The sequence below is a fragment of the Felis catus genome, chromosome B4 (assembly GCF_018350175.1).
Source record: "Felis catus isolate Fca126 chromosome B4, F.catus_Fca126_mat1.0, whole genome shotgun sequence".
Taxonomy (NCBI): domain Eukaryota; kingdom Metazoa; phylum Chordata; class Mammalia; order Carnivora; family Felidae; genus Felis; species Felis catus.
This window is the reverse complement of record NC_058374.1, coordinates 82,365,356-82,390,946: the sequence shown is the minus strand read 5'-3', so window position 1 is coordinate 82,390,946 and position 25,591 is coordinate 82,365,356. Positions and strand designations below refer to the sequence as shown.

Sequence of the window (25,591 nt, the reverse complement as noted above, 5' to 3'; positions counted from 1 at the left end):
CGCTCGGGTCCTGAGCCCGGCGGAGCTACGTTCCTGGTCGCCTGGAACCGCTCCGTGACCGTGCCTGGGAGCTGCGTCCTGAGGGGTGGGTCTGGGCCGTGGGAGCTGTAGTTATACCGGGCAGTTCGCCAGCTGGGTCTGGCGCTGGGGAGGCCGAAGATTGCTGGGAAAGAAGGGGCAGTGCAGGGAGGCCAGGGTGGGGGCTAGCCCGGGGCGTCCTCCCCGCCGCTCCACCTCCGCATGATACAAAAGGTCCTCTGTCCTCGCTACAGGCAGCAGGGAAAGGATCCGGGCGGTGGCTCCTCTACGCTCCCTGGTTTTGTCTGCAAAGGAAACAGACTGTGGCTCGGTGGCTATTCTCTATCTCCCAGTCTCTACAAAGCCCAAGAATACAGCCAGAGGAACCCTGAAAATCTGCCCCCAGTCCGCAGGCATAGCTGCAGCGCCCACCAGCGGTGCAGCCAGCGGGGATAGGACTCCAGCACTTGGAGGGCGGCAGCAGAGAGCCCTTTAAGGGGAGGGGCCAGTGTTCCCTAGGACCGCCTCCTCCGATTTGACTCAGCGCTTGCTGGACTGGCTCGCGCCTCCGCCAACCGCCTTTTCGTTTCCTTCCCGTCTCTTCCCTGGTGACCCCGGAAGTGGAAGTAACCGTAGGTCGGTGGCCACGGCGGGGACGGAAGGCGGAAGCAGAGCGTGAGCGGGAGGCGGAGCCGGGGGAGCTGCTCTCGTAGCTCCCCCTGGCCCTAGGCCCAGCGGCTGGAGGGGGAGGAGTTACCGCCGCTCTTCCGGTACGTTACCTTTACCCCCTCTACCCAGCCCAAGGGTTTCCTGGATGTCTTTCTCAGCTGCAACCCTAAGCTCGGTCCCCCAGGTTTTTCTTAAGAGCCGCGCGGTCCCCACCCTTTCGGGCAGCCTGCGGCACCCCTTTCCGGTCGTCTTTCCCTTTTTCCCCCACGAGTGACCCTAGGACCACACCCTTTACGGTACCTCCCTCTTTCCCAGATTTTGGTTTGTAGCTTTCTGGGGGAAGAAGAAAAACTAAGGGGATTTGGAGGAGGGGAGGGAGCATGGTTGTGGTTAATGGAGTATTTGCTTATTGCTGGGGACAACGAAAGCTCCAGAAGAATCTGAGAAAACAAGGGAGGTGGGTGCATTAACTGTATCCCCAATTTAAGATAATTTAGCCCCTCTCTTTGTGTCCTATACTTGATCATCCCCCACCTTAATACCTTTGTTACAGGCCTCAGAACTTATCATGATGGCTGTGACCTAAAATCCTCAGGAAGCCCCGGGGTCATGGCCCAGAAGCACCCCGGAGAAAGAGGGTTGTGTGGAGCCCACCACAGTGGTGGCGCCTCCCTCAGGACTTTAGGATCCTCTGTGGACCCTGAAATACTTTCATTCTCAGGACTCAGGGACTCAGCGAGGCCTGCTTCTAATGGTACCCGCTGCCTCACAGAGCACTCTAGTCCTAAGTACACACAGCCCCCAAACCCAGCCCACTGGTCGGATCCAAGCCATGGCCCCCCAAGGGGTCCAGGACCCCCTAGGGATGGAGAGGACCCTGATCAGAGTGAGGCATCTTCAGAGGAAGAGTCAGGAGTGGACCAGGAACTCTCAAGAGAGAATGAGGCTGGGTACCAGGAGGATGGGAACCCTTCTTTTCTTTCCATTCCATCTGCTTGCAACTGCCAGGGAACCCCTGGAATCCCTGAAGGGCCTTACTCTGAGGGAGGAGATAGCTCTTCTAGCAACTTTTGCCACCATTGTACCTCTCCAGTTTTGGGGGAAGATGAAGAGTTGGAAGAGGAATATGATGATGAGGAACCTCTTAAGTTCCCCAGTGATTTTTCACGTGTGCCCAGTGGAAAGAAACCACCTCGGAGACAGCGGCACCGCATTCCAGCCAAGGAGGATACTCGGGAAGGTGGACGCAGAGATCCCAGGTCCCCTGGCCGACATAGGCTGGGCCGGAAACGAAGTCAAGTAGATAAGCGCAGAGGCCTGGGATTATGGGGAGCGGAAGAACTGTGTCAGCTTGGACAGGCAGGCTTCTGGTGGCTGATTGAACTGCTGGTATTGGTGGGAGAGTATGTGGAAACTTGTGGCCATCTCATCTATGCATGCAGGCAGCTGAAAGGCAGTGATCTGGACCTTTTTCGAGTCTGGGTGGGAGTCTGGGCAGGGCGGCTGGGGGGCTGGGCCCAGGTGATGTTCCAATTTATGAGCCAAGGATGTTGCTATGGGGCAGGGCTATTAACCCGTTTTCTTAGGCTACTGGGTGCTTTGCTCCTCTTGGCTCTGGCCCTCTTGTTGGGCTGTCTACAGTTGGGCTGGCGGTTTCTGGTGGGACTGGGTGACAGGTTAGGCTGGAGGGGTAAAGCCACTTGGCTCTTTTCTTGGCTGGATTTTCCCACCCTGCAGCGTTGCCTGATTCTGCTGAGAGATAGCAGGCCATGGCAACAGTTGGTAAAAATGTTTCAGTGGGGTTGGCTGGAGTTGCCTTGGGTCAAGCCAAGGACTGACAGGCAGGGGAATGCACCTATAGCTGGTGGTCGCTACTGCCAGCCTGAAGAAGAAGTGGCTCGACTCTTGACCATGGCTGGGGTTCCTGAGGATGAGTTAAACCCTTTCCATGTGTTGGGGGTTGAAGCCACAGCATCAGATACTGAACTGAAGAAGGCCTATAGGCAGCTGGCAGTGATGGTGAGTATTCTTCCCTTCTGTTTCCTTTTCCTCTTTTGTTAAATTTTATTTTCTATTCCAATTTTAGGGAGAGTAGAATAAAGAGAAGGCAGAGTAAAAAGTCAACTTGAAGCTGGAGTAACTTTAATTCTTAGGAAACAGTCATAAAGACTTTTTCCCCTTCAGTATGAGATCTGACTTTCCCTTCATTTTAAGTTTTTTGTCATGAGATTCTTAATAAAAAGAAATGAACCTAGTGGTTCAATGTTGGACCACTCACCCTGGAATTTCCAGGTGAAGTCCCTCTAACTAGGGTGGAGAAAAGGCCTAGTCAGATAGCCTGTCAATTCCTCTACCTTGAACAAAAGAGGGTTTTTTGAACATGGGGAAATCCAGCTATCTGTCCCAGAGAGGCAAATGTGGACCTAGAGTGGGAAAGTTCAGGAAATGCATGTGATTATTCCAGGACCAGGTGAAAGAAAACGTATTTCAGGACCAGCAATGTAGAGTGGGAAAAGGAAAGAGAACAGAGCATAAACCATAGAGAGGCGTGTGCACATGTATGTCATACATGAAGATACAGTTGTCTGTTTTTTTTTTTTTAAGTTATTTTTTAATGTTTATTTAGAGTGTGAGCAGGGGAGGGGCAGAGAGAGAGGGGGAGGCGAATTCCAAGCAGGCTCCACACTGCTGGTACAGAGCCCAATGCGGGGCTTGATCTCACCAACTGTGAGATCATATGACCTGAACTGAAACCAAGAGTCTGATGCTTAATTGACTGAGCGAGCCTTAAGTAATCTCTACACCCAACTTGGGGCTTGAACCCACAACCCTGGGATCAAGAGTCACAGTTGCCTTAATGACTGAGCTGGCCAGGCACCCCAAGATAGGGTTGCTTTTGTTGATAAGAGGGCATGGTACAGATGGCAGTTGTGATGCCCCATATGCTTCAGGGAAATGGTTTAACATGAGCATGCAATCAAATTGCTATTAGTAGATATTAGGTAATTATTTTTAGATGTGATGATTATTGCTATTTTCTGTAAGTTAAACTATATTATGAATATTAAGTAATGTGTGTAAATTCCATTGGGGGCCTATTTGAGTGTATGGAACTGGACTGGTAAAAAATCATGGTGTGTAAATTACCTCAATGATTGCATGACACCAAATAGGAATGAGTAACCAAGGTGTCCATTAACTATTCAAGACACAGTAATATACCAGGTGTGTAACTTAGCAGAGGACTAAATTAGTTTGGTGGGAAATTCATGCCCCTTAGTGGATAGATGGGGGCATATTCTTAAGAGTGGGGAACAACAGCTTACACTCAGTTAGATACTAGTAGTAGAGCTCTTTTCTCCCTTTCATGTCTTTCTTTTTTTTTAAGTTTATTTTTATTTTTTGAGGAAGAGAGCACACACAAGCAGGAGAGGGGCAGAGAGAGAATCCTAAGCAGGCTCATGGGGCTGGATCCCACGACAACGAGATCATGACCTGAGCCAAAATCAAGAGTTGGCCGCTCAACCCAACCCAAACCAACCCAACCCAACCCAACCCAACCCAACCCACTGAGCCACCCAGGCGCCCCTCACTTTCATGTCTTTTAGCAGATAATCCTCTCTTGGGAAATACTGTCACAAAATTTTTCATTTTCAACTTGTTTTCTTGGAGTAGAGATGGAGTTAAGTCCCCCAATCTTCAACACACCTGTAACACATGTAAGAATTCTTCCTTGTTCTGGGCCAGTGTCTGTGGGCTTCTTTTATGGAACCTCTCACTGCCCTTATTAGGCCCCAGAGTGACCATGACTAAAAGGCTGTTCTCTAAGCTTGGATATGTGGGAGATTTAGCAGCATTCTATTTATTTGGCATCATCAGGAGACTAGCTTTATTCTGTACCTTTGGAAAATAAGGATGGGAACAATCAAGAAGCTGTAGGAAGTAAGGATACTATTTGTCCTAGAGAAAAGGTTGAAAAGTGGGTAAAAGGCCTGTGAGGATCACAATATGCTATATTTCATTTCTGGGACAGAAAGGCAAACTGTTGTAGGAAGTATATATGAGAATTTTCTAGTTAAAAAAGAATGAGTTTGAGGATATAATATCCTTGGAATTCTTTATGATTGATGATAAAGCTAAAATGTGAGGGCTTAGTATATGTATACCAGGTAGCATATACATCCCTGTTTGCCTGGGATTGAGGGTTTCCTGAGACATGAACTTTCAGTGCTAAAATTGGGACAATCCCAAGCACACTGAGATGGTGGATCACCCTAATGCCAAATTCTGTACTATGTACATCATGTGTATTCTCATTCGATACTCCCAATAATCCGTGATAGATACAATATTCTAGGTCATATAGCTAATAGTGACAGACCTGGGTCTTGATCCTGAAACTATTTGCAGAGCTAGAGCAATTACTTATCTAGGTGAATTGACTCTCCAAAAGGGTGGTCAAAGAGAACACTTTGATATGAGGTTATTTTGACCTAAGATGGAGAGAAAGTTGGAATGGATTTGTGAGGAAATCTTTGTCTTGGTAGGTTCATCCTGACAAAAATCATCATCCCCGGGCCGAGGAGGCCTTCAAGGTTTTGCGGGCAGCTTGGGACATTGTCAGCAATCCTGAAAGGCGGAAGGAATATGAAATGTAAGTGGGAAATAGGAAATTGTAAGTGGAAAATAGGAAAGTGGGGTAAATGAGTAATCTTCAGTAGTAGAGGTCCCTGGACTTGTGGCTGGAGGAGGCTCTCTGAGGTGGAGGGAATTGGGGTTGCTTATCTTTCTAGCTGGCCAGGAGCCTCAAGAGGCTAAAAGATTCATCTCCCTTTGTCCCTTGCTCAATACCCTCTCATTTACAAAGGCTTTCTTCTCTTAGGAAACGAATGGCAGAGAATGAGCTGAGCCGGTCGGTGAATGAGTTTCTGTCCAAGCTGCAGGATGACCTCAAAGAGGCAATGAACACTATGATGTGCAGCCGATGCCAGGGAAAGCATAGGTATGAAATAGGACAGGAATGGGACAGCCACAACTTAGGGATTGGGTAGCCAAAGACCTCCTTGTGAGTATTTCTGGTAGTTGGGGGATATAGATGATGAGTAAAAAGACCCTGAGGTTTCTGCTTTTGCCATCGTATCAAGAGATTGGGAATTTGAATTAGCAATAAAAAAAAAAGTTATTTTTAGATTTAATATAGAAGGCTGAGGGTAAGGGTGTTTGTAGGCATATGTAACAACTGAGTGGAGATAATTTTAGATCTTTCAGCCATCTTTGTTAATAACGAGGATATTAGGGGTGCCTGGGTGGCTCAGTCGGTTGAGCGTCCGACTTTGGCTCAGGTCATGATCTCACAGTTTGTGGGTTCGAGCCCTGCGTCGGGCTCTGTGCTGACAGCTGAGAGCCTGGAGCCTGCTTCGGATTCTGTGTCTCCCTCTCTCTGCCCCTAATCCACTCACATTCTGTCTCTGTCTCTCAAAAATAAACAACAAAAAAAAATATTATACACTTGATCTTAGCCAAAAGGCTGAGAAGTGATCATAATGATGATACTATAGCAACACCGTAGGCTTGACAAATTAAGGAATTTTTGTTGTTGTGTTGGGTTGTAGGAGGTTTGAAATGGACCGGGAACCTAAAAGTGCCAGATACTGTGCTGAGTGTAATAGACTGCATCCTGCTGAGGAAGGAGACTTTTGGGCAGAGTCAAGCATGTTGGGCCTCAAGATCACCTATTTTGCACTAATGGATGGAAAGGTGTATGACATCACAGGTATACTTCTGTTCTCTAGAAATATGGGCTTATGTACGCTCAAAACTATAATGTTTTGGCTAATTATTTCTCATGCTTGCAGAGTGGGCTGGATGCCAGCGTGTGGGAATCTCCCCAGATACTCATAGAGTCCCCTATCACATCTCATTTGGTTCTCGGATTCCAGGCACCAGTGGGCGGCAGAGGTAAGTGTTATTTCTTTCAACAATCTACCTGCTATTCTAGTTCTGAGTATGATTTCAGACGACATGCCGTTTAGGACACCTAGATGTCTCACCCTTAAGAAGTCTGGCAACTGACTTAGTATGTCTTTAACTTAGGTATAAACAGGTAACAATATAACTCAGTATTTCTTGCCTCGTTATGTCTTCTATTGTCCCCTCAGAGCAGCCCCAGAAGCCCCTCCTGCAGACCTTCAGGATTTCTTGAGCCGGATCTTTCAAGTACCCCCAGGCCAGATGTCCAATGGGAACTTCTTTGCAGCTCCTCAGCCTGGCCCTGGGGCCACTGCAGCCTCTAAGCCCAACAGCACAGTACCCAAGGGAGAAGCCAAACCGAAGCGGCGGAAGAAAGTGAGGAGGCCCTTCCAACGATGACACCCCTTCTCTTCTTTCCTCAGATCAATGTCAGGGAGTCAAAAGGGCTGTGTATAGCACAGGATGGAGTTTTGATTTGTTTATTTTTAAATATTGAAAAAAGGGAAAATTTTAAGTTCAAATTGTTCACTCAGTACCTGTAGGAAGCCCCAGAACCACTCTCCCTCCTCCACCAGCACCTAGGAACTGAAACTTGTCTTTAGACAATACCAAAGAAATAGGGGGTGGCTAGAGCAAAGAACCTAGAGCCTGGATCTGGGCTGGACAGTATCTCCCATGGTAGCATGGGAACTGGGTATTTCCCTGGGGTCTGTATGCCTTTGTCTTTTGCTTCTAGAGCAGATGACACTTCCCCCCCTCTTTTAAAACTGTAAGTCTATCTGATTTCCTGACCCATTTCAGGAGGGAGCCCCCTCCTTTACCCCAACATACTAGTTAAAAGACAGAACAAGAAAGCATGTAGCCCTAATTATAGGAGATTATACATAGAATTCAAAGAGTGGGAACTCTACATTTTTCCTGACATTCACCTTGTGGGTAATCACCCAACTTCATGCTTGTTGCTGCAGGGATGGCCAAAACTGATAATTTTTAAAAAGCAGACTCATGCCCTCTGCCCTTGGGTGAGAGGGAAGGAAAAAGGGGCTCCCAGCAGCCCCTTTATGATCCAAGGGTTTGTATTTTTTTAAGTTTGTTCATATTTGTATGTACATATCTATTTAAAGCCAGGGGATTATCTTTCTATAAATATATAACTGGCAACCTGTATCTTCCCTTTCTTCTTTGCCCATATAGTGGAGCCCTTTTTCTCACTTGAGAATCCTTTTCCTACTCTTAGCTGAGAGTGAAGGGCATCTCCTACTGGACCAAGGGAGAGGGGATAAAAAAAAAAATACCTTAGAGAAGTTTTATACAGAAAGTTACTATTGTTTCTTCCCCAGTCTTATGAGGACATTTCCCAACCCTTCATGCTGACCGAACTGTAGTCATATCTGAAAAAAAATTATCTTTATTATAAGGAAAATACACAGTAAAACAAAGCTGGAAGGTAGTGGGAGTGGAAGATCTACAAAAACTTAAATCACCAAACAAGCTGCCCAAACTTGGCTTCCTTCTGTGGAAAAAAGAGTGATTTGGCCCTTATCTTTCCCGCCTTTCTTGATTTAAAGAAACCTGCTGTTAGCAGGGCTGGGCCCAGGGAGGCCCATTTTCCTATCTGTTCTCTTCCTGGGAGTTTGGGAAAGGTGGTATAGTTCTCAGGCTTTGAAGATACAGAAGACAGTATGGAGAAGGAAAGGATGTTACAGCCCTTTGGTCCAGTGTCATCCCCAGCCCCATCCTTCAGTATTTGTTGATGCCAAAGAGACGAACCCCATGGAATTGGGGTAACTTAGGCAGCAGTACACTGAGCAATGAGGCTGTATTGATGAGGAAGTGAGCAGCATCATACTTGGTGTAGAAGCTGGCGAGGAGGTAGCTGTGGAGAGAAGAAATGGGTTGAGTGAAGCTGGCCTTCCCTATCCGTATTTATGCCTTTCCAGTGACTTTCTCTTCTATTTTAAATGACCAGTTTTATTGCATGTAGTCCTAGAATATCTGAAAATATTCCGGTCACTTTAACAGTGTTTACTTTGGGGTTGGGGAGATAATCAGATGACACCTTTAACTGGAGATTAAGTTAGAGTGTTTTTTAATTGTTAATGACATGTGGCAAATGACAGCTGAGGCCTATATGTCAGAGTCCCTTTGTTTCCATTCCCAACAGTTTTCACAGATTTATATAATCTCTGCTTTATTCATTCACTTCCTCTGGAAGTGTAACACCATTTGGTTTTACTTGGCGTTTTCTTAGTCCTTTCTCCATTCCCCTACCACCAAAGGGACAGCAAAGAAAACCTATTTACTGTCTTCCATTTCTTTACTGCTCTTCCTAGATTTAGATCATACCTTATCTTCAAAGTGTTTAAGTGAGTAGTCTGCTTTTTTAAAACTTCCCTGTGGGTGTTTGTACTTGGCACTTGGAGCATTTCCCACCTCTCCCCCTGGACTCACAGTACAATAGGAGAGATGCTGAGGAATTTGCGGGAAGAGGTAAATTGGAGCCCGTAGTCCATCTGTTCCCAGTGTGTCAGTAGCCGAGCCTTTCCTTGGTCAGGGGTCTCAAAGGGTGTCCCTTTCACAGTATGTAAGAAGACATACATAGCCTGGGAAGAGGGATGGGGGCAGTGTGAGGAGGCAGAAAATGGTCCTTCAGCCCAAGAATTACACTGAGATCCCCAAAGGAAGACATACATCCCCAAATAATTGGTGCTTTTGGTTTCGGTTGGGAAAAGCCTGGGTTAGGTATAACGGTGTGGTTTAGTGCTCACCAAGTTATGGATGACGTTGGTCAGGGTCCAGACAACAGGAATGCTGAAGAAGGGGATGCTGAGTAGAACCACATGCAGCAGTCCTACCAAGATGATGTAGGCCAGCCAGATGCCCCGGCTATTCATCACTCGAGTGTTGGGGTTCACTTCACTGTGTGCCACCCCTACATTCATCCTACCACAGTGGGGGATCAGGCAGGAGTCCTACTCAATTTCCTCTCCACCTCTTTGAGTTTGTTCCCCCAAGTTGTCTCCTGAATAGTCCAAATCCCCTGACCTCTATTGGGAAAGAAAGAACTTCCCCCACTGCGCACAAAGGAAAAACTGAAGACTTAGGGAAGAAAACTTGAAAGACGAGATGGGTCCTCTCTACTCTTCAAGACATTAATAGTAATCTTTACTCTGATCCTTACACTTCAGCTGTAACTTGAAGGGGCACGCCTAGGCTTGGGGCAGGGACTTCAAGCAGCAAGGGAAACAAGTATCTCACTTTCCTGAAGAAGCTTATAAGAAATCAGAGAGAGGTTACATGCACCAGAATTTCATTAGAAGGTCATGGGAAACAAGGAGCCACTGAGAAACGTTGTGGTAATAAAACTACTTCTAATTCCCACCTTTTCCTCTGGGGCTTGCCCGTCCTGTCTCTCCTCCCCTTGGCATGTGAGCAGGCAGCATCCCAATTCCTTCTCTCAAGCGTCGGGCGCTGCCAAGTATTTACCCGTGGCTTTTGGATTGAGCTACGAAGGGACCTGCGCTCAGCATCCTGAGAGATGGAGCCCTTTCCCCGAGTCCAGGGGCGGCTCTGAGCGTCTGAACCTGGCTCCTTGAAGTCGTGCTAACTCTATAAACTTGAGGTCTGTTTAGGAAGCAGATCTTGTCCCTCCCCCTTACTTAAATTCCTCACACCCTGCTATGAAACCACCCCAAGCTCCTCCCAGCTTCCCTGTCTCGTTTGTCGTTCATTGGCTGTTCTCAAGGCTCTCTTCAGAGCTCCTCTCTCGGTATTTAACTCGCCGCTGCTCTGTCTCCCTCCTCCCCCCCACCTTTCGGCCCTCACCAGTTTTCCTCAGCACCCCTTTCCAGTCGGCCGGCCGCCCCTACCTGCTGGCTTCAGAAGCCCGTGGGGCTCGAGGAGCGGCGCTCGCTTCCACACCTGCGGTCTCCAGGAAGCAGCCGCCCTCGCCCATCTGCGCTCTTTCTATTGGTGGAACAGAATCAGCGCTGCCACCACCCATTGGTTGGCAGTTTGCAATGGAGCCGCGCAATTGGTCTCCAGTTCCGCCGGTCGGGAAGTGCGGAACCCGCCCCTCTCCCTGTCCCACCTTTTGAGAGAGGTGGGGAAAGCTGCCTGGAAGAGCGAGAGCGACGTCAGCTGTTGACTAATGGGAAGAGCTGATAGTGTGAGGTGGGAGTAAGAGTGGCAGCGATTGGTCGGCCTTGGTTGTCTGCGCCTAGGCGGGAGCTCCTGGAAGCCGAGGCTGCGGGTGGGGGCCTAGTGGACTGGAGGGGTAACAAGATGGCGTCGGAGACGGTGGAGCTCCATAAGCTGAAGGTACCGTGAGGCGGGGAAGGGCTGAGTTGGACTTTGCTGGGACTGAATTCTGCTGGGTGGCTTGCGCCTTTTCCTACGTGTTCACCTTGCAGGCTTTTCCACTTCGTTTTTTGGCTCCCGCCGTAGTTCTTTTCTTTTGTGCCTCCCTTCGTCCCCGCTACGCCTTCCCCAATTTTCCATTTCTCCGCATGGTTTTACGGTATCTTTGTTATTTTGACTCTTTCTTCATCGTTGTCTCATCTGTGTCACTTCCCCACCGGGTGTGCAAGTGCTTTCAACCTGTTATACCCCCTTCTCGTTTCTCGTCAGAGCTGCATTACGTCAATGGTCCCCTCCTCTTTGCCCCGTGCTGGAGCCAGGACCCCTATCTCTTCCTTGGATTGATGCTTCCCAGTCTGTTGTCCAGAGCCGCGATTGCGGTTAGCAGATGGCATCTTTGTGTTTTCCACCTATCCAGGTCTCAGACAGGAGCCAAAAAATGCTTCCACTCCTTTTTTTTTTTTTTTTTTTTTTTTTTTTTTTAGGTGGGGTCACGTCTTCGGAGCTAACTTTGAAATTTGAGGAGAAGCCTCAGAAGCTAGGCCTCTCCGTAGAAGCCAGGGGTTTCGAGCCCTAAAGGGTTAGTAAAGGCACAGATAGGTCAGATTTAAAAGTTTTTCGAATTCTCCCACGCGCTTCTCCGCCTGCCAGCCTTACCCCCTACCCTTACCCCTTACCAGTAGAGAGACAACTCAGTCATAGCTGTTAATATTTTGGGAAAGCATTTCCGAGGTTAGCCTTAGCTCTTCCCATTTCACCTTGCGGATGGATCCGGACCCTGCATCTCTTGGTGTCACCACTGGGTGACACTCTCAGTCACAGGGTGGTTTTAAGTTGTATCTTTGAGGAATGTTGGTAGCTTCGACACATTGAGATTGTTATTTTTCTAGAAGAAAAGAGTAATTTTAGGGCGAATTAAGAGAACTTCTTCTTTAGTTGTCCATTTGTGGTTTCACAAGTAGCTTTCCCATCAGATGTTTTGCTCTTGTTTTGGTCACATCCTGGGAACCTTAGACAAACCAGGCTGATTTAGCCAAAGCTAAAAACTGATGCTTTAAAGCTTGATGAGCTTAAAAAAAGACATAAGGAGAATAAGTGTAGGGAGGACACATACTAGTTGACACCAATTGACCTTTCTGTGAAAACTGGTTTCTTACTCATGGATTCTAAACTGTGCTAGTGGGTTTTCATGGATCACAGAGTTACTGTTAAATTGGTGGCACTGAAATGTGTAGATCATATTTGTGGTCTCCTAATATAATGAGTAAAAAAAAATGAGTAACCACCTCTGTCATATGTGTAGTTACTTAAATAAATTGTGTTCTGCCATAATGTTATGTGTGTTATGAAGCATGCACAGGAAAGAAAGTTTTGAGTGAATGAGATAAAAAGGAAATATGAATAGAAGGTTTAATATTTTCTTTTTATTCCACTTTTGAAATCACTGGAGTAAGTCACCAGCTGTATGACTTGCCTTTATGGATTTAATATTGGTTTATGGAGTGATTCTTTCTATGAGATCTGTTTTGTCAGGTCTGTATTAAATTTGATATTGATAGGATAATGTCCTCTGACCTGATTTCGGGTTTTATAGTCTGAGAGAACATGAGGCACTCCTGACAGCCTGAAAAAGATTCACTCTTTTAATCACATTTGCTTGTCTTTGCTTTTTCTCTAGAGCACTTCTTAACCTTTTGGAGGTCACAGATATCTTTGAAACTCTGATGAAAGGTATGGACCCTTTCCCCAGAAAAAGGCATGTACACATACTTTGCATGCGATTTGAGGGGCTTCATAAAACTACCTTGTAGCCCTGAGGAGTCCGTGGACCTCTGGTTAAGAACCTATGCCTTTAATTCTAACTTCCGGGACAGTTAATGTTTGGTTCCACTGTCTATCTTGATGGAGTGATCCTGATTTTTGGGTTGACTTAGAGTTTTATCTCTTTTTTAAAAACTCCTCCCAGTTTTATAAAAAGAATTTGGGGCTTTAGTATGGAGTCCCAGAAGAAAGAAACAAGCTTTGAAGTAAGAGGGGAAAGTATTAATTGGATTGATATGTAAGTCCACATCAACAGCAAATTTCTGAAGATTTTGTAGAAATGCAGTCATTCTAACACAGAAAGAGACTGAATGTGGATGAAAATGCCTTGAATTGTAATAGTACCAAATTTATAGTCCATGCTGAAAACAGGGACTACTGCAGAGAGAACCACAAGTGTGTATAGTATAGTGTTAGATAATATTGAAGCATAAAGCGCATGTGTGTTGGTGGTTGAAGATAGTTTGGAAAGCAGGTGAACTTTGTGACCATAAAGGTGGAATGGAGTGATGTTGAAAAGGGCCTTTTGACTTGTGTAAGGTGTTTGTTTTTTGTCATGCAGGTGGAAGGTGAGGAGCCTTTGAAAATTTGAAAGGAAGAGCTGATATGATCAGTTGTTGTTCTTTTGATAGTATGGAGGATGGGGTCTGGAGACATAGAGATTTTTACCAGTTAGATTTTCATTATAGTAGTCACTCTGCTGCTTAAAACCTTTTAATTATAGGGACGTCTGGGTGGCTTAGTTGGTTAAGAATCTGACTCTTGGGGCGTCTGGGTGGCTCAGTTGGTTGAGCATCTGACTTCGGCTCAGGTCATGATCTCATAGCTCCTGAGTTCAAGCCCCGTGTCGGGCTCTGTGCTAACAGCTCAGAGCCTGGAGCCTCCTTCAGATTCTGGGTCTCCTCCTCTCTCTGCCCCTCCCAGGCTCATGCTCTGTTTCTCTTGCTCTTTCAAAAATAAATAAACGTTTAAAAAAAAAATTAAAAAAAAAAAAAGAATCTGACTCTTGATTTCGGCTCAGGTCTTTATCTCACAGTTCCTGAGATGGATTCCTGAGATGGAGTCCTGTGTTGGGCCCTGCACTGATAGCATGGAGCCTGCTTGGGATTCTCTCTCTTCCTCTGTCTCTTCCCCTTCCCTGCTCATGCGCATCCTCTCTCTCTCTCTCTCTCTCTCTCTCTCTCTCTCTCTCTCTCAAAATAAATGAACTTAAAAAAAGAAAACAACTTTTTTTTTTTTAATTTTTTTTTCAATGTTTTTATTTATTTTTGGGACAGAGAGAGACAGAGCATGAACGGGGGAGGGGCAGAGAGAGAGGGAGACACAGAATCAGAAACAGGCTCCAGGCTCCGAGCCATCAGCCCAGAGCCTGACGCGGGGCTCGAACTCATGGACCGCGAGATCGTGACCTGGCTGAAGTCGGACGCTTAACCGACTGCGCCACCCAGGCGCCCCAAAAGAAAACAACTTTTAATTATATTCTTATAAATCCAGCTTAGTTTCTTACACTCCCAACCACAGTGGCTTGATTTTATTTCATTCCTCAGAATGACTGTGTTAATTACTAATACTTAGCATTTACTATGTTGCAAGATCTGGTTGAAGTTACTTACATAGGTTAACTGATGTAATTCTCAAAATAACCCTGTAAGGTAAATGCCTCTATTATTCTCATTTCAAAATGAGAAAATTGGAAGCTCGGAGAGATTAACTGAGTAACTTGCCCCCTAGGTTGCAGAGCTAATAAGTGGTGGCTCAAATCCAAATAGCCTGTCCCCCAGATTTGTGGTGGTTTTTTTTTGTTTTTTTTTTTTTTTTTAATTTTTAATGTTTATTTTTGAGAGAGACAGAGAAGCAGAGCACGGGCTGGGGAGGGGCAGAGAGAGGGAGAGACACAGAATCCAAAGCTGGCTCCAGGCTCTGAGCTGTCAGCACAGAGCCTGACATGGGGCTGGAACTCATAAACTGTGAGATCATGACCTGAGCTGGAGCTGGACACTTAACTGACTGAGCCACCCAGGCTTCCCTCCAGATTTGTGTTCTTAATCACTGCGCTACAGTCTGTCTTACCTCAGAACCCAGAAGTGTTATACATGCTTTTGGCTGTAGTGCTCCTGCCACTCCCATCCCCCATACCTTTGTCTAATTAATTAATTAACTGCTAGTTCCCTTCCGATACCAGCCAAACATCATTTACCCAAGGAACCCTTAGGTAGGATAAGTTCTCCGTATCCACACACATGATTTGACTACTTTTTAAATGCTTTCATGGGACCCTGTACTTTTTTTTTTAAAGTAGACTCCATGCCTAATGTGATCTCACGACCCTGAGATCAAGAGTACATGTTCCACCGACTGAGCCACCCAGGTGCCCTGTACGCTGTACTTTTTTATGTTAATTAAACATTATATTAATGATCATTGATTGCTTTGTTTTTGTTTTTTACCAGATTGTAAACTTCATGTGGGCAAGAACTCTTTTATCTTTTGTTTATGATTATTTCCTTGTATCTAAAATAATGCTTGATGGAATGGGTGTTCAATAACTGTCAAGTGAATAAACTTAGTAAAATCTGAAATAAGGTAGTGGCTATTAGAATGGGAGTAAATTTGTAAGAAATTTGGGATATAAAACTGTAAGTATGTATAGATCAGTTAGATGTGGGAGGAATGAAAGATGAATCCAAGGTTTGAGTAGTCTAGGTTGAGAGAAGAGGAAGAAGTCAGTTTTGTGGAACAGAGAAGATAAGTTCAGTTTTTGGCTTAAGTGTCTTTGAGATTTGCACTTGGAGATGTCTAATAGTTGCAAATGTGGGTCTCTAGTTCAAGAACTGAGGGCTGATAGGAAAGGTTTGCAACTTACTCAAAATATTTATGGAGTGCCTACCATGTGTGCTATCATAGGTTTTGAACATATAGCAGTGAACAAAGCAGATGAAATTCTTGGTGTCGTGGAGTTTATATTTTAGTGGGGGAAGTCTCAATAAATAAAATTTATAGTATGTCAAATAGTGATAAGGTCTGTAGAGAAAAATAGTAAAGGGGTTAGGTAGTAGTACAGTGGGACTAAAGGTATTAAAATTTTAAACAGGGTGACTAGGGAAGGTCTTGGTGAGAAGGTGATGTCAAAGCAGAGACTCAGATGTGAAGTTGGGAGTCTTACATGCAAAGTGTTATAAGAAGACCTTTTAGGTGATTAGAACTCTGGCTTACCCTTGAGATAAGGAACCAGTGGGGGATTTTTGAATAGAGAAATGACATGTTTTGACTTTTTTTTTTCCTGATTTAAATTTTTAAAAGATCACTCTGGATACTTTGTTGAGAGTAAACTATAATGAGGTGCAAGGGCTGAGAGTTTTTACAGTAATTTGTATCAAAGACCTGAAAGGGTTAGATTCTGGATGCAGTAGATCCCTCCCCCCACCCCCCATTCATAGGAGATATGTTCCAAGACCCCCAATGGCTGCCTAAAATCTAGTGTATGGAAACCTATGTGTATTGTATTTTTTCCTATAAGTATATACTTATAATAAAGTTTAATTTTTACTTATTTGTTTGTTTTCTTTAACATTTACTCATTTTTGAGAGAGCGTAGTGGGGGTGGGACAGAGTGAGAGGGAGACACAGAATCCAAAGCGGGCTCCAGGCTCTGAGCTGTTAGCACAGGGCCCAACGCGGGGCTCAAACTCATGAACCCACAAACCATGAGATCATGACCTGAGCCGAGATTGGACGCCTAACCAACTGAGCCACCCAGGCACCCCATAAAGTTTAATTTTTAAATTAGGTACAGTAAGAGATTAACACAGTAAGTAATAGAATAACTATAATATACTGTAATAAAAGTTATGTCAACGTGGTCTCTCAAAATATTGTACTATACTCAACCTTATGATAATGTGAGATGATAAAATGCCTTCATGCTAAGATGAAGTGAGGTGAATGATGCAGGCATTAGGACATAGTACTAGGCTATTATTGACCTGATGAAGTGTCAGAAGGAGGATCATGTACTTCCGGACTACAGTTGTCCCAGGGTAATTGAAATCACAGAAAGCAAAACCGTGAATGAGTGGGGGACTACTGTTATGTTATGTTATGTTATGTTATGTTATGTTATGTTATGTTATGTTATGTTATGTTATGTTTTTGTTTTATTTTTAAATGTTTACTTATTTATTTTGAAGGGGGGAGGGGCAGAGAGAGAGGGGAGAGAGATGACCTGAGCTGTAATCAAGACGGACACTTGGGGCACCTGGGTGGCTCAGTTAAGTGTCTGACTTTGGCTCAGGTCATGATGTTGCTGTTCATGAGTTCGAGCCCCAAGTCGGGCTCTGTGCTTATAGCTCAGAGCCTGGAGCCTGCTTCTGATTCTGTGTTTCCCTCTCTCTCTGCCCCTCCCCTGCCTGCTTGTGTGCTCTCTCTCTCTCTCAAAAATAAAGAAAAACATTTAGAAAAAAGAGAAAAAAAAGATGGGCATTTAACCTGAGTGAACCACCCATGTGCCCTGGGGGACTACTGTATTTTAAAGTGAAGCTGACAGGATTTGCCAATGATTGGGTTCTGAGATTGAAAAAGCTTTTGAGGAGAGCCTGGGTGGCTCAGCCACCTGGATGGCTCAGTCAGTTGGGCGTCCAACTTCAACTCAGGTCATGATCTCACAGTTCATGAGTTCGAGCCCTGAGTCAGGCTCTGTGCTAACAGCTCAGAGCCTGGAGCTGCATTGGATTCTGTGTCTCCTTCTCTCTCTCTCTCTCCCCCCCCCCCCACCCCACTTGTGCTCTCTCTCTCAAAAATAAATAAATATTAAAAATAAAGCTTTTGATATAAATGGAATGAGAAGAAGGCCAAAGCAGTCTTAGTGAATATCAATATTCACAGGGTTAGATGGAAGAAGAGCTAGCAAGGAAAGAGAGAAAGCAAGGAAAGAGAGAAAGCAAGGAAAAGATAGAGGGGTGCCTGGGTGGCTCAGTAGGTTAAGTGTCCAACTCTTTTAATTTTTTTTTTAATGTTTATTTATTTTTGAGAGAGACAGAGACAGAATGCAAGTGGGTTAGGGCCAGAGAGAGAGGGAGACACAGAATCCGAAGCAGGCTCCAGGCTCCGAGCTGTCAGCACAGAGCCGGATGCGAAGCTCGAACCCACAAGCTGTGAGATCATGACCTGAGCTGAAGTCAGACGCTCAGCCAGCTGAGCCACCCAGGCACGCCTAAGTGTCCAATTCTTAAATTTTGGCTCAGGTCATGATCTCAGGATTCATGAGTTCAAGCCCCACGTCAAGGGCTTCTCACTGATAGTGCAGAGCCTGCTTGGGATTCTCTTTTTCTCCATTGCTCTGTCCCTGCCCTGCTCGTGCGTGTACACGCTTGGCTCTTTCTCAAAGTAATAAACTTAAAAAAAAATTTTTTTAAAAAGGCGGGGTGATAGAGCTTGTATATGAGAGCAGTGCCAGCATCTTGGTAGTTAAGATAGAGCTTAAATCAAAGAGCCTGAGCTGGCATATTATCTCTACTATTTTTTAGCTGTGTGATTGTTAAGCAAATTGTTGAATTTTTTTAAGCTGCATTTTCTTAATTTCTTAGTTTATAAAGTGGGGTTGTACTACTAATCATATATGTTTGTTGTGAGGATTAAGTGAGGAAATCACATTCAAAGTACTTCGTGCTGTTGGAGGTGGGGGCCTGGATGGTTCAGTCTGTTAAGCGTCTGTCTTTGGCTCAGGTCATGATCTCACGGTTGGTGGAATCCCAGCCCCGCATCAGGTTCTGTGCTGATGGCTTGGAATTCTGTGTCTCCCTCTCTCTGTGCCCCTCCCCCACTCATGCTCACACGCACCCTCTCTCTTTCTCTCTGCCTGTCAAAAATAAACATTAAAAAAATAAAAAACAAAGTACTTAGCACTTTATCTGCCATGGATTAATAAAATAAAGTTGAGGGGCCCCTGGGTGGCTCAGTTAATTAAGCATCTGACTTCATCCCCCATCATGATCTCAGGGTTTGTGGATTCGAGCCCCTCGTCAGGCTTTCTGCTGTCAGCACGGAGTCTGCTTCAGACAGTCTGCCCCTCCTGTACTTGCACTCTCTCATTCAAAAATAAATAAACATTAAAAAAATAAATTTCAGTTCCTGTCATATGAAATATTATAAATTATATAAGGCATCTCTGCCTTCAAAGAATGTACAAACCAGATTGAGAGATAACAGATGAAAAAAGATTTGAATTAAAATTCAAGATTTGTAAACTAGAGGAAATCGGGAGAATGAATGATTAATGTCAAATGTCAAATGCTATCCAGTTTGGGAAAAGAAAGAGAAGGGAGGAAAAGCTTTGTTAGAAAGTTGAGCTTTTTTTTTTAATTTTAATTTTTTTTTTAATGTTTATTCTTGAGAGAGAACACAGAGTGTGAGCAGGGGAGGGGCAGAGAGAGACGGAGACACGGAATCGGATGGAATCAGAAGCAGACTCCAGGCTCTCAGCTGTCAGCACAGAGCCCGATGTGGGGCTTGAACCCACGAACTGTGAGATCATGACCTGAGCCCAGGTCGAATGCTTAGCTGACTGAGCCACCCAGGCGCCACTAATTTTAATTTAATTTTATTTTTTTTAACTAGGCTACATGCGCAGTGTGGGTCTTGAACTCACAACCCTGAGATTAAGAGTCACATATTCTAGGGGCGCCTGGGCGGCTCAATCAGTTAAGTGTCAGACTATGGCTCCGATCATGATCTCACAGTTTGCGGGTTGCAGGAGCCTGCTTCTGCTTCAGATTCTGTGTCTCCCTCTCTCTCTCTGCCCCTCCCCCACTCACGCTCTGTCTCTCAAAAAATGAGCAAATGTCAAAAAAAAATTTTTTTTTAAAGGTCTCATATTCTACCAACTGAGCCAGCAAGTCAAACTTTGAATTGTCTGAGTATTTACCAAAAGTGTTACTTAAACCAGGGGGAAAAGGAATGGAGGCTTCTGAGGAAGATAAGGGGTTAAAAGAAATAAAGAAGTTGTATTGCTTTGTAACTAACCAACCAGCACCTTCTAAACACATACACACAAATGATATATTTAAAATGTTAGATGTCTGAGTGTTGGGCTTACATAAGATTTTATTTTCTTCTATACTTTTTGGAATTTTCAAACCATTCTACAGTGAACAGTACTTTTGTAAGGAACTAATAAAACTTTTTAAACTGTAACTAAAATCAAAAGCCTTGTTCTCCAGGAAGCTGAAAGAAAATGAAGAAACAAAGTACCGATGTGGGAAAGACCCAGATTCTTAAGAAATGGACCTTAGAGATCACTTAAGTCTAGATTTTAGCTTAATACTATTCAGGGTATGGCCTGCAGGCCAGTGCTGGTCCATGAACTGTTAATGGTTAGTGATGAGCTAAGTTTAAAAAAAAAAAGAAAGAAAAGAAACTTTTTCTAGCAGTTTGGCATCAGTGCTCCATCCAAATGTGTGATCCTTTTTCTAGTAATCAGTTTTTATTGTTTTTTTATAAAAGTATCCATCTTGTTGGAATATTATAAAAAGCTGGCAGCCCTATCAGTCTGCCTAATAAAAAATACACTGATCTGTGAAATTCAGAAATCTGAGAAGCAGTGATTCTAATCTTGTCTAACCCTTCACCCAGTGTTTAACACTTATGAAGTGCTTACTAGCTTGTCAAACACTATTGTAAATGGTTTACAAATACTTACTGACTTAATCTTCCTAACAACTCTATGATATAGGTACTATTTATTGCATTATCCCCATTTCATAGGAGACTGAGGCACAAAGAGGTTAAGTTATTCATGCAAGGTTATACAGCTGTAAGTGGTAAAGCTAGAATTTGAATCCAAGTGACTTTAAAAGAGGCCATGTTATGCTGTGCAGCCATTCCACATTTTTAATGGGTGATTTACCTACCATGTTTCTCAATAGAGGGTGCTGTTGGTTTGTTGAGTAGGACAGTTCTCCACATAGTATCCTTGCCTGCCTGACCTGCTCAGTGAATGCTCCACTTGCCCAATCATCGTGGGGAGGAAAAAAGCTCTCCTCTCCATTTTCAAATGCTCCTTTGGTTGAAAGCCTTCTAGAGATGGCCAGCATATTCCCTTAATTGTAAAGTTTTTTCTTCTATAGGGATCTGTTTTCTGACTTCTTATTGGTCTTCTTTCAGTGCACATCTATTTGTGCAGTGATCTGCATATAGGATTTCTGGAGCTTTCCTTTTCCTGCTTGTTTTCCTTGGATCCGCATGTCATTATACTTCTTAAAATAAGAATCAAATAAATAATCACTTAATAATATAGATTCTGTTTTTCAGTTACCATAACCTGGAATTACTTTGGCAGCAAATCATACTGTTAACTCTCTTTGTACTTGTAATCATCTAAAATGATAAGGTCTGTATCCTTAGAGTTATTGTTGAGTCAGATCTTCCTTATCTGGTTTTTGAACAATTTAAGTTTTGAATATAATTGTAATTATAGGTATACCTATTCCTTCTAAATTGAATCTTCTTTTTGGCTCGTTCTCTCTGAAGAGATCTCCTCCCTGCCCTCCCCACCCCTTAGTTCTGTCAGTAATCCATTGATCCTTCCTCCTGTTGTCTGCACAGTTGATAAGCATACTTGTTGCTTGTTTAGTCAAATTACTGATTTAAAACTCTTCTGGGGCGCCTGGGTAGCTCAGTTGGGTTAAGCGGCCCACTGGCTCAGGTCATGATTTCGCGGTCTGTGAGTTCGAGCCCTGCATCGGGCTCTGTGCTGACAGCTCGGAGCCTGGAGCCTATTTCGGATTCTGTGTCTCCCTCTCTTTGACCCTCCCCCGTTCATGCTCTGTCTCTCTCTCTGTCTCAAAAATAAATAAACGTTAAAAAAAATTTAAAACTCTTCCACAGAACCCTATGGCATGCCATTAGATATTTTTTCCACTTTGACTAGATTCTTTGATTGTTGACATTAAAGTAGCTAACACATCTACCTAATTCTTCAGTGGTCAGGCCTGTATACGTGTGTATAGTAGATTGCAGTAAAGGATCTGGGATAATAGTAAGAAGAATCTGCTTTTAGATAATTAGATTTTCTACTTAAAGATTCATTTTTTTATTCTTATTATTAAAGTAGGACACTTACTCTTCACCATCTGTTAGAAAAGTCCTTTTGTATATTGACTATTGTTACAGGGAAGTGGACCATCTTTGTGGATCTGGAGGCTTGGTGTAGTTAGGAGCAGTAGTTTTGGATTGAACTTTTCATTTTTTCTTTATTGTGAGAAGTAATTTTTTTTTTTTTTTTTTTTTTTTAAATCACCAGGTTCATTCTGTTAACTAAGGAAAAGCTTTACTCTTTTTTCTCAGCTTGCTGAACTAAAGCAGGAATGTCTTGCTCGTGGTTTGGAGACCAAGGGAATAAAACAAGATCTCATCAACAGGCTCCAGGCATATCTTGAAGAGCATGGTGAGTGCTTTGTAGAGGCAGAGTAATATGAGTGAGGGGGTTAATTTTTAGGCTCTGCCGTATGAAGATTTCTTTTTTTCTTTTAGGTTGTTGGTGATGTAAGCTCTTAATTTACTGTGTCAGGAAAACTCTTGATCATTTAAAACAGTGGTTATAATGTAAAGAAATACACCCCTCCCCCTTTTTTAAGACACTAAGTTTATTTCAGCAAATTATTTAAAAGGAAGTATGGGAAAACAAGTATCGTTAGACTGAGAATGGGAAGATTTGAATTCTGAATCCTCTTATGACAAATTTATTCTGTCACTTTGAACAGTCACTATTTACATGATTAGGTGTCTGTTCTGATCTATGAAATGAGACAAATGTTTCCACCCTTGAAATTCATAAACCTAGGTAATCTCTGGTCCCTTCTAGCTCTGACATTCTGTAATTCCACCTTTTTAAAAACAAAACTCGCTTTATTTAAGGCATATTATTATCCCCGGTTGTACAAGTCCCTGCTGTAATTTTTATTTATTCCCTTTTATTCTCATTTCTTTTACCCCAGCTCCCTTAGGCATCTATTCTAATGTGCTTGATATGTAATTTTTGTCTTTGTCCTTGTAAACCATGTAGTGTTGTTTTGGAATACAATATTTTTATAGAATTGGCAATGAGGCCATAGCCTGCCTTCTTGCTTTTTTTTCTCTAAGTACTTTTTTTTTTTTTTTTTCCTTTTTAAGACTTATTCGTATGGCCTGCAGCTGTGTGGTCATCTAGTCTTTTAATTCAAATTCCTGCATAGTGTTCTACCATGTATGGAATCCACCACATTTTACTTTAATTCACCTGGTGATAGACACCTGTATTGCCTCCTGGCCTACTTTCATGTTCCTTTGTGTTTCTCTGTGAGAGTTTATACCCAGGAATGGGATTGCTAATTAATATCTATTTATAAATGTATATTTGGTGTGATTAAGCATTGACAAATTGTTTTCCAAAATTGCTCTGTAAATCTACACTCTCATCATCAGTGCATGAGGGTTCTTGTATCTCCTCCACACACCTGAACTTGCAACTATTTTATCAAGTGGCTTAATTTTTGCTAATCTGCTGGCTCAATATACTTTCCTTTAATTATTAAAACGTTTGGACATTTGCTGTGTTCATGTTTTTTTTTGGCTTTTTCCTTTGCTGTCTTTCTGTTGGTGTTCCCATAATTCACTTGTTAGTTTGCAGACATTTATTTGACATTCTGGTAACTATTCCCTTGTTGGTTTTAGGCACAAGTACCTTCTTTGTCATTTGTTTCTTTTTCCATGGTGTCCTTGCTTAGTTTTGGAAAATCTGTGATTTTTCATATATTACTTTTGCTTAAGGGCTTTTTCCAAAAATCCTTCCCCACCGCTAAATCTTAAAGATATTCTCCCACATTACTTTTTACTAGTGTTGTCGTTTGACCTCACCACAATTTTTCAGTCCAGCTGGAGTTCAACTTTGTATTAATGTTAGAGAATACTGTTTTATTTTCTCCATGTGGAACAAATTTTAAGAGCATCATTTTTACCTTCTATTATTGAATTTATTTTGGGAAAGCAGAATGATTACAATTCTAGCCTAAGTACAGTGATCAAGATGGTTTTTTAGCAGGGCTTGACCTGAATATTTTAATATTCTTTAGCTGAAGAGGAGGCAAATGAAGAAGATGTACTGGGAGATGAAACAGAGGTGAGTTGGAGAGTAAGGTTAGTCAGTGTGGCTGCTACCTTGGCCACATTGCTTAACATCAATTATTATAGGGCTCAAATGCTAATGTGCTAGGGGAGCACAGAGGGGGAATGAAGATTCTGAAAAATTGGTTCATTTTTGAGTTCTCATATTCTCTTATTGATGGGTATTTACTGTTGATTTATATTAACCATTGTCTCATTTGGTTTTAGGAAGAAGAACCAAAGCCCATAGAACTGCCTATCAAAGAGGAAGAACCCCCTGAGAAAACTGTTGATATGTAACTATCCCTTTTTTATGATCTGAGTATAGGGCAGACAGTTCTGGGTTTTGGAGGGGTTTTAGTCTTTTTTTTCCTTTTTTAAAAAAAAAAAATTTTTTTTAACATTTATTTATTTTTGAGACAGACATAGCATGAACAGGGGAGGGTCAGAGAGAGACGGAGACACAGAATCTGAAACAGGCTCCAGGCTCTGATTTGTCAGCACAGAGCCCGACGCGGGGCTCAAACTCATGGACTGTGAGATCATGACCTGAGCCGAAGTCGGACACTCAACCGACTGAGCCATCCAGGCTCCCTAATGGAGGGGTTTTAGTCTTTTACTCTGCTTACCTTTTATACATTTCCATTCGATTTTTATTTATTTCTTTTCTTTTTTTTTTTTTAAGGTTATTTATTTTGAGAGAGAGGGTAAGTGAGCGGGGGAGGAGTAGAGAGAGGGGGAGAGAGAATCCCAAGCAGGCTTTGCACTGTTCAGTCTAATGAACCATGAGATCATGACCTGAGCTGAAATCAAGAGTCAGATACTTAGCTAACTGAGCCACCTAAGTGCCCTCTCATTGTCTTTTTCATTTCTCATTAGATCATTTTCAGAAGAGTCTAATTCATTTTAAGTACACGGTCCCAGTGAAGCAAAGTAGTTTGTCTCTGGGTTATGTAATAGATAATTAGGACCAGGAGACTTCAAGCCCAGACAGAGTTTAGTTCTAGCCTCTGGGGTAGCACCATAATAGGTGATTCTTTTTCCATATAGAGAGTCATATAGATTCTCTGTGTATAAGGAATTTTGTAAGGAGGGAGGGTACTGAGCAGAGATTATATCTCTGGGGTAACACTATATTTTCTCTTCCTTTTTTGATTTACAATGGAGGAAGGGAGGCCAAAGTACTAGAGTGGGAAGTAGATCTTGATTTATGTATCCCACAAGGTTGATAATAAAACAGACAGACAAACAAAAAGGTTGATCACAAACATCTTTCTGGGGGACTCTTCCTATGAATGTCTGGCCATTTTATACTCCACATTAGTAACAGTGGAATCCTTTTTAAAATTTTTGTTCCTCGTAGCTATATTTATGCAGTTAATTATAAGAGATCATATATGTGTTAGTGAAAATCAAACAATACGTAGAGGAGTATATAAATAGAGAATTATGTACCTCTTGTTCCCACCCGCATCTGACTTCCCAGAGGTTTTCAGTATATTCTCTTAGAATGTTTTATATGGGGAGTTTGTGTATATACAGATACATACACACACCAGACATATTGTGGGTTCCTTGATTTTTTTTCAGATCTGGAGATCTTTTTGTATCATTACATGTA

General features: G+C 43.2%; 3 protein-coding genes across 9 annotated transcripts in view; 2 read left to right on the top strand and 1 right to left on the bottom strand.

Annotated features, from left to right (window-relative positions):
• Positions 1-636: 636 nt before the first annotated feature.
• Positions 637-7,824, top strand: DNAJC14 (DnaJ heat shock protein family (Hsp40) member C14). 4 transcript variants are annotated; one of them, XM_003988861.6, is made up of 7 exons: positions 637-788; positions 1,241-2,706; positions 5,235-5,341; positions 5,570-5,689; positions 6,300-6,460; positions 6,543-6,645; positions 6,846-7,824. In XM_003988861.6, the coding sequence occupies exons 2-7, from the start codon at positions 1,297-1,299 to the stop codon at positions 7,054-7,056; spliced, it is 2,112 nt and encodes a 703-aa protein (XP_003988910.1). In that variant the 5' UTR covers positions 637-788; positions 1,241-1,296; the 3' UTR covers positions 7,057-7,824. The 4 variants fall into 4 exon arrangements, with proteins under 4 accessions (XP_003988910.1, XP_044917847.1, XP_044917846.1 ...); XM_045061912.1 differs by having other exon boundaries at positions 650-788; positions 6,851-7,824; XM_045061911.1 differs by lacking the exon at positions 637-788 and adding an exon at positions 795-983.
• A 225-nt stretch (positions 7,825-8,049) lies between these two features.
• On the bottom strand, positions 8,050-10,682 carry ORMDL2 (ORMDL sphingolipid biosynthesis regulator 2). 3 transcript variants are annotated; one of them, XM_003988859.5, is made up of 4 exons: positions 10,527-10,682; positions 9,426-9,600; positions 9,109-9,260; positions 8,050-8,533 (listed from the first exon to the last, which is right to left on the bottom strand). In XM_003988859.5, exons 1-4 carry the CDS (start codon positions 10,658-10,660, stop codon positions 8,398-8,400), a joined length of 597 nt encoding a protein of 198 aa, XP_003988908.4. In that variant the 5' UTR covers positions 10,661-10,682; the 3' UTR covers positions 8,050-8,397. The 3 variants fall into 3 exon arrangements, with proteins under 3 accessions (XP_003988908.4, XP_019690615.1, XP_044917853.1); XM_019835056.3 differs by having other exon boundaries at positions 9,426-9,928; positions 10,527-10,644; XM_045061918.1 differs by lacking the exon at positions 10,527-10,682 and adding an exon at positions 10,483-10,501.
• A 102-nt stretch (positions 10,683-10,784) lies between these two features.
• Positions 10,785-25,591, top strand: part of LOC101090953 (SAP domain containing ribonucleoprotein) — a 55,180-nt gene continuing 40,373 nt past the window's right edge. For both annotated transcript variants that reach the window (XM_003988857.5, XR_006600772.1), the window contains exons 1-4: positions 10,785-10,977; positions 22,177-22,276; positions 23,940-23,986; positions 24,199-24,266. In XM_003988857.5, the coding sequence (XP_003988906.1) occupies positions 10,942-10,977; positions 22,177-22,276; positions 23,940-23,986; positions 24,199-24,266 (251 nt within the window). In that variant the 5' untranslated portion in view covers positions 10,785-10,941. The remainder of the gene's footprint in view (positions 10,978-22,176; positions 22,277-23,939; positions 23,987-24,198; positions 24,267-25,591) is intronic.

What these genes read in the sequence shown, in the direction of transcription:
- DNAJC14 (XM_003988861.6), top strand. Translation starts at nt 1,297, where the DNA reads ATGGCCCAGAAGCACCCCGGAGAAAGAGGGTTGTGTGGAGCCCACCAC. An exon ending in ATAGGCAGCTGGCAGTGATG is followed by an intron (nt 2,707 to 5,234) that starts GTGAGTATTCTT and finishes TTGTCTTGGTAG; the next exon opens with GTTCATCCTGACAAAAATCA. An exon ending in AAAGGTGTATGACATCACAG is followed by an intron (nt 6,461 to 6,542) that starts GTATACTTCTGT and finishes TCATGCTTGCAG; the next exon opens with AGTGGGCTGGATGCCAGCGT.
- ORMDL2 (XM_003988859.5), bottom strand. Translation starts at nt 10,660, where the DNA reads ATGGGTGGTGGCAGCGCTGATTCTGTTCCACCAATAGAAAGAGCGCAG. An exon ending in CGGGCTTCTGAAGCCAGCAG is followed by an intron (nt 9,601 to 10,526) that starts GTAGGGGCGGCC and finishes CCACTGTGGTAG; the next exon opens with GATGAATGTAGGGGTGGCAC. An exon ending in CCAACGTCATCCATAACTTG is followed by an intron (nt 9,261 to 9,425) that starts GTGAGCACTAAA and finishes CCCTCTTCCCAG; the next exon opens with GCTATGTATGTCTTCTTACA.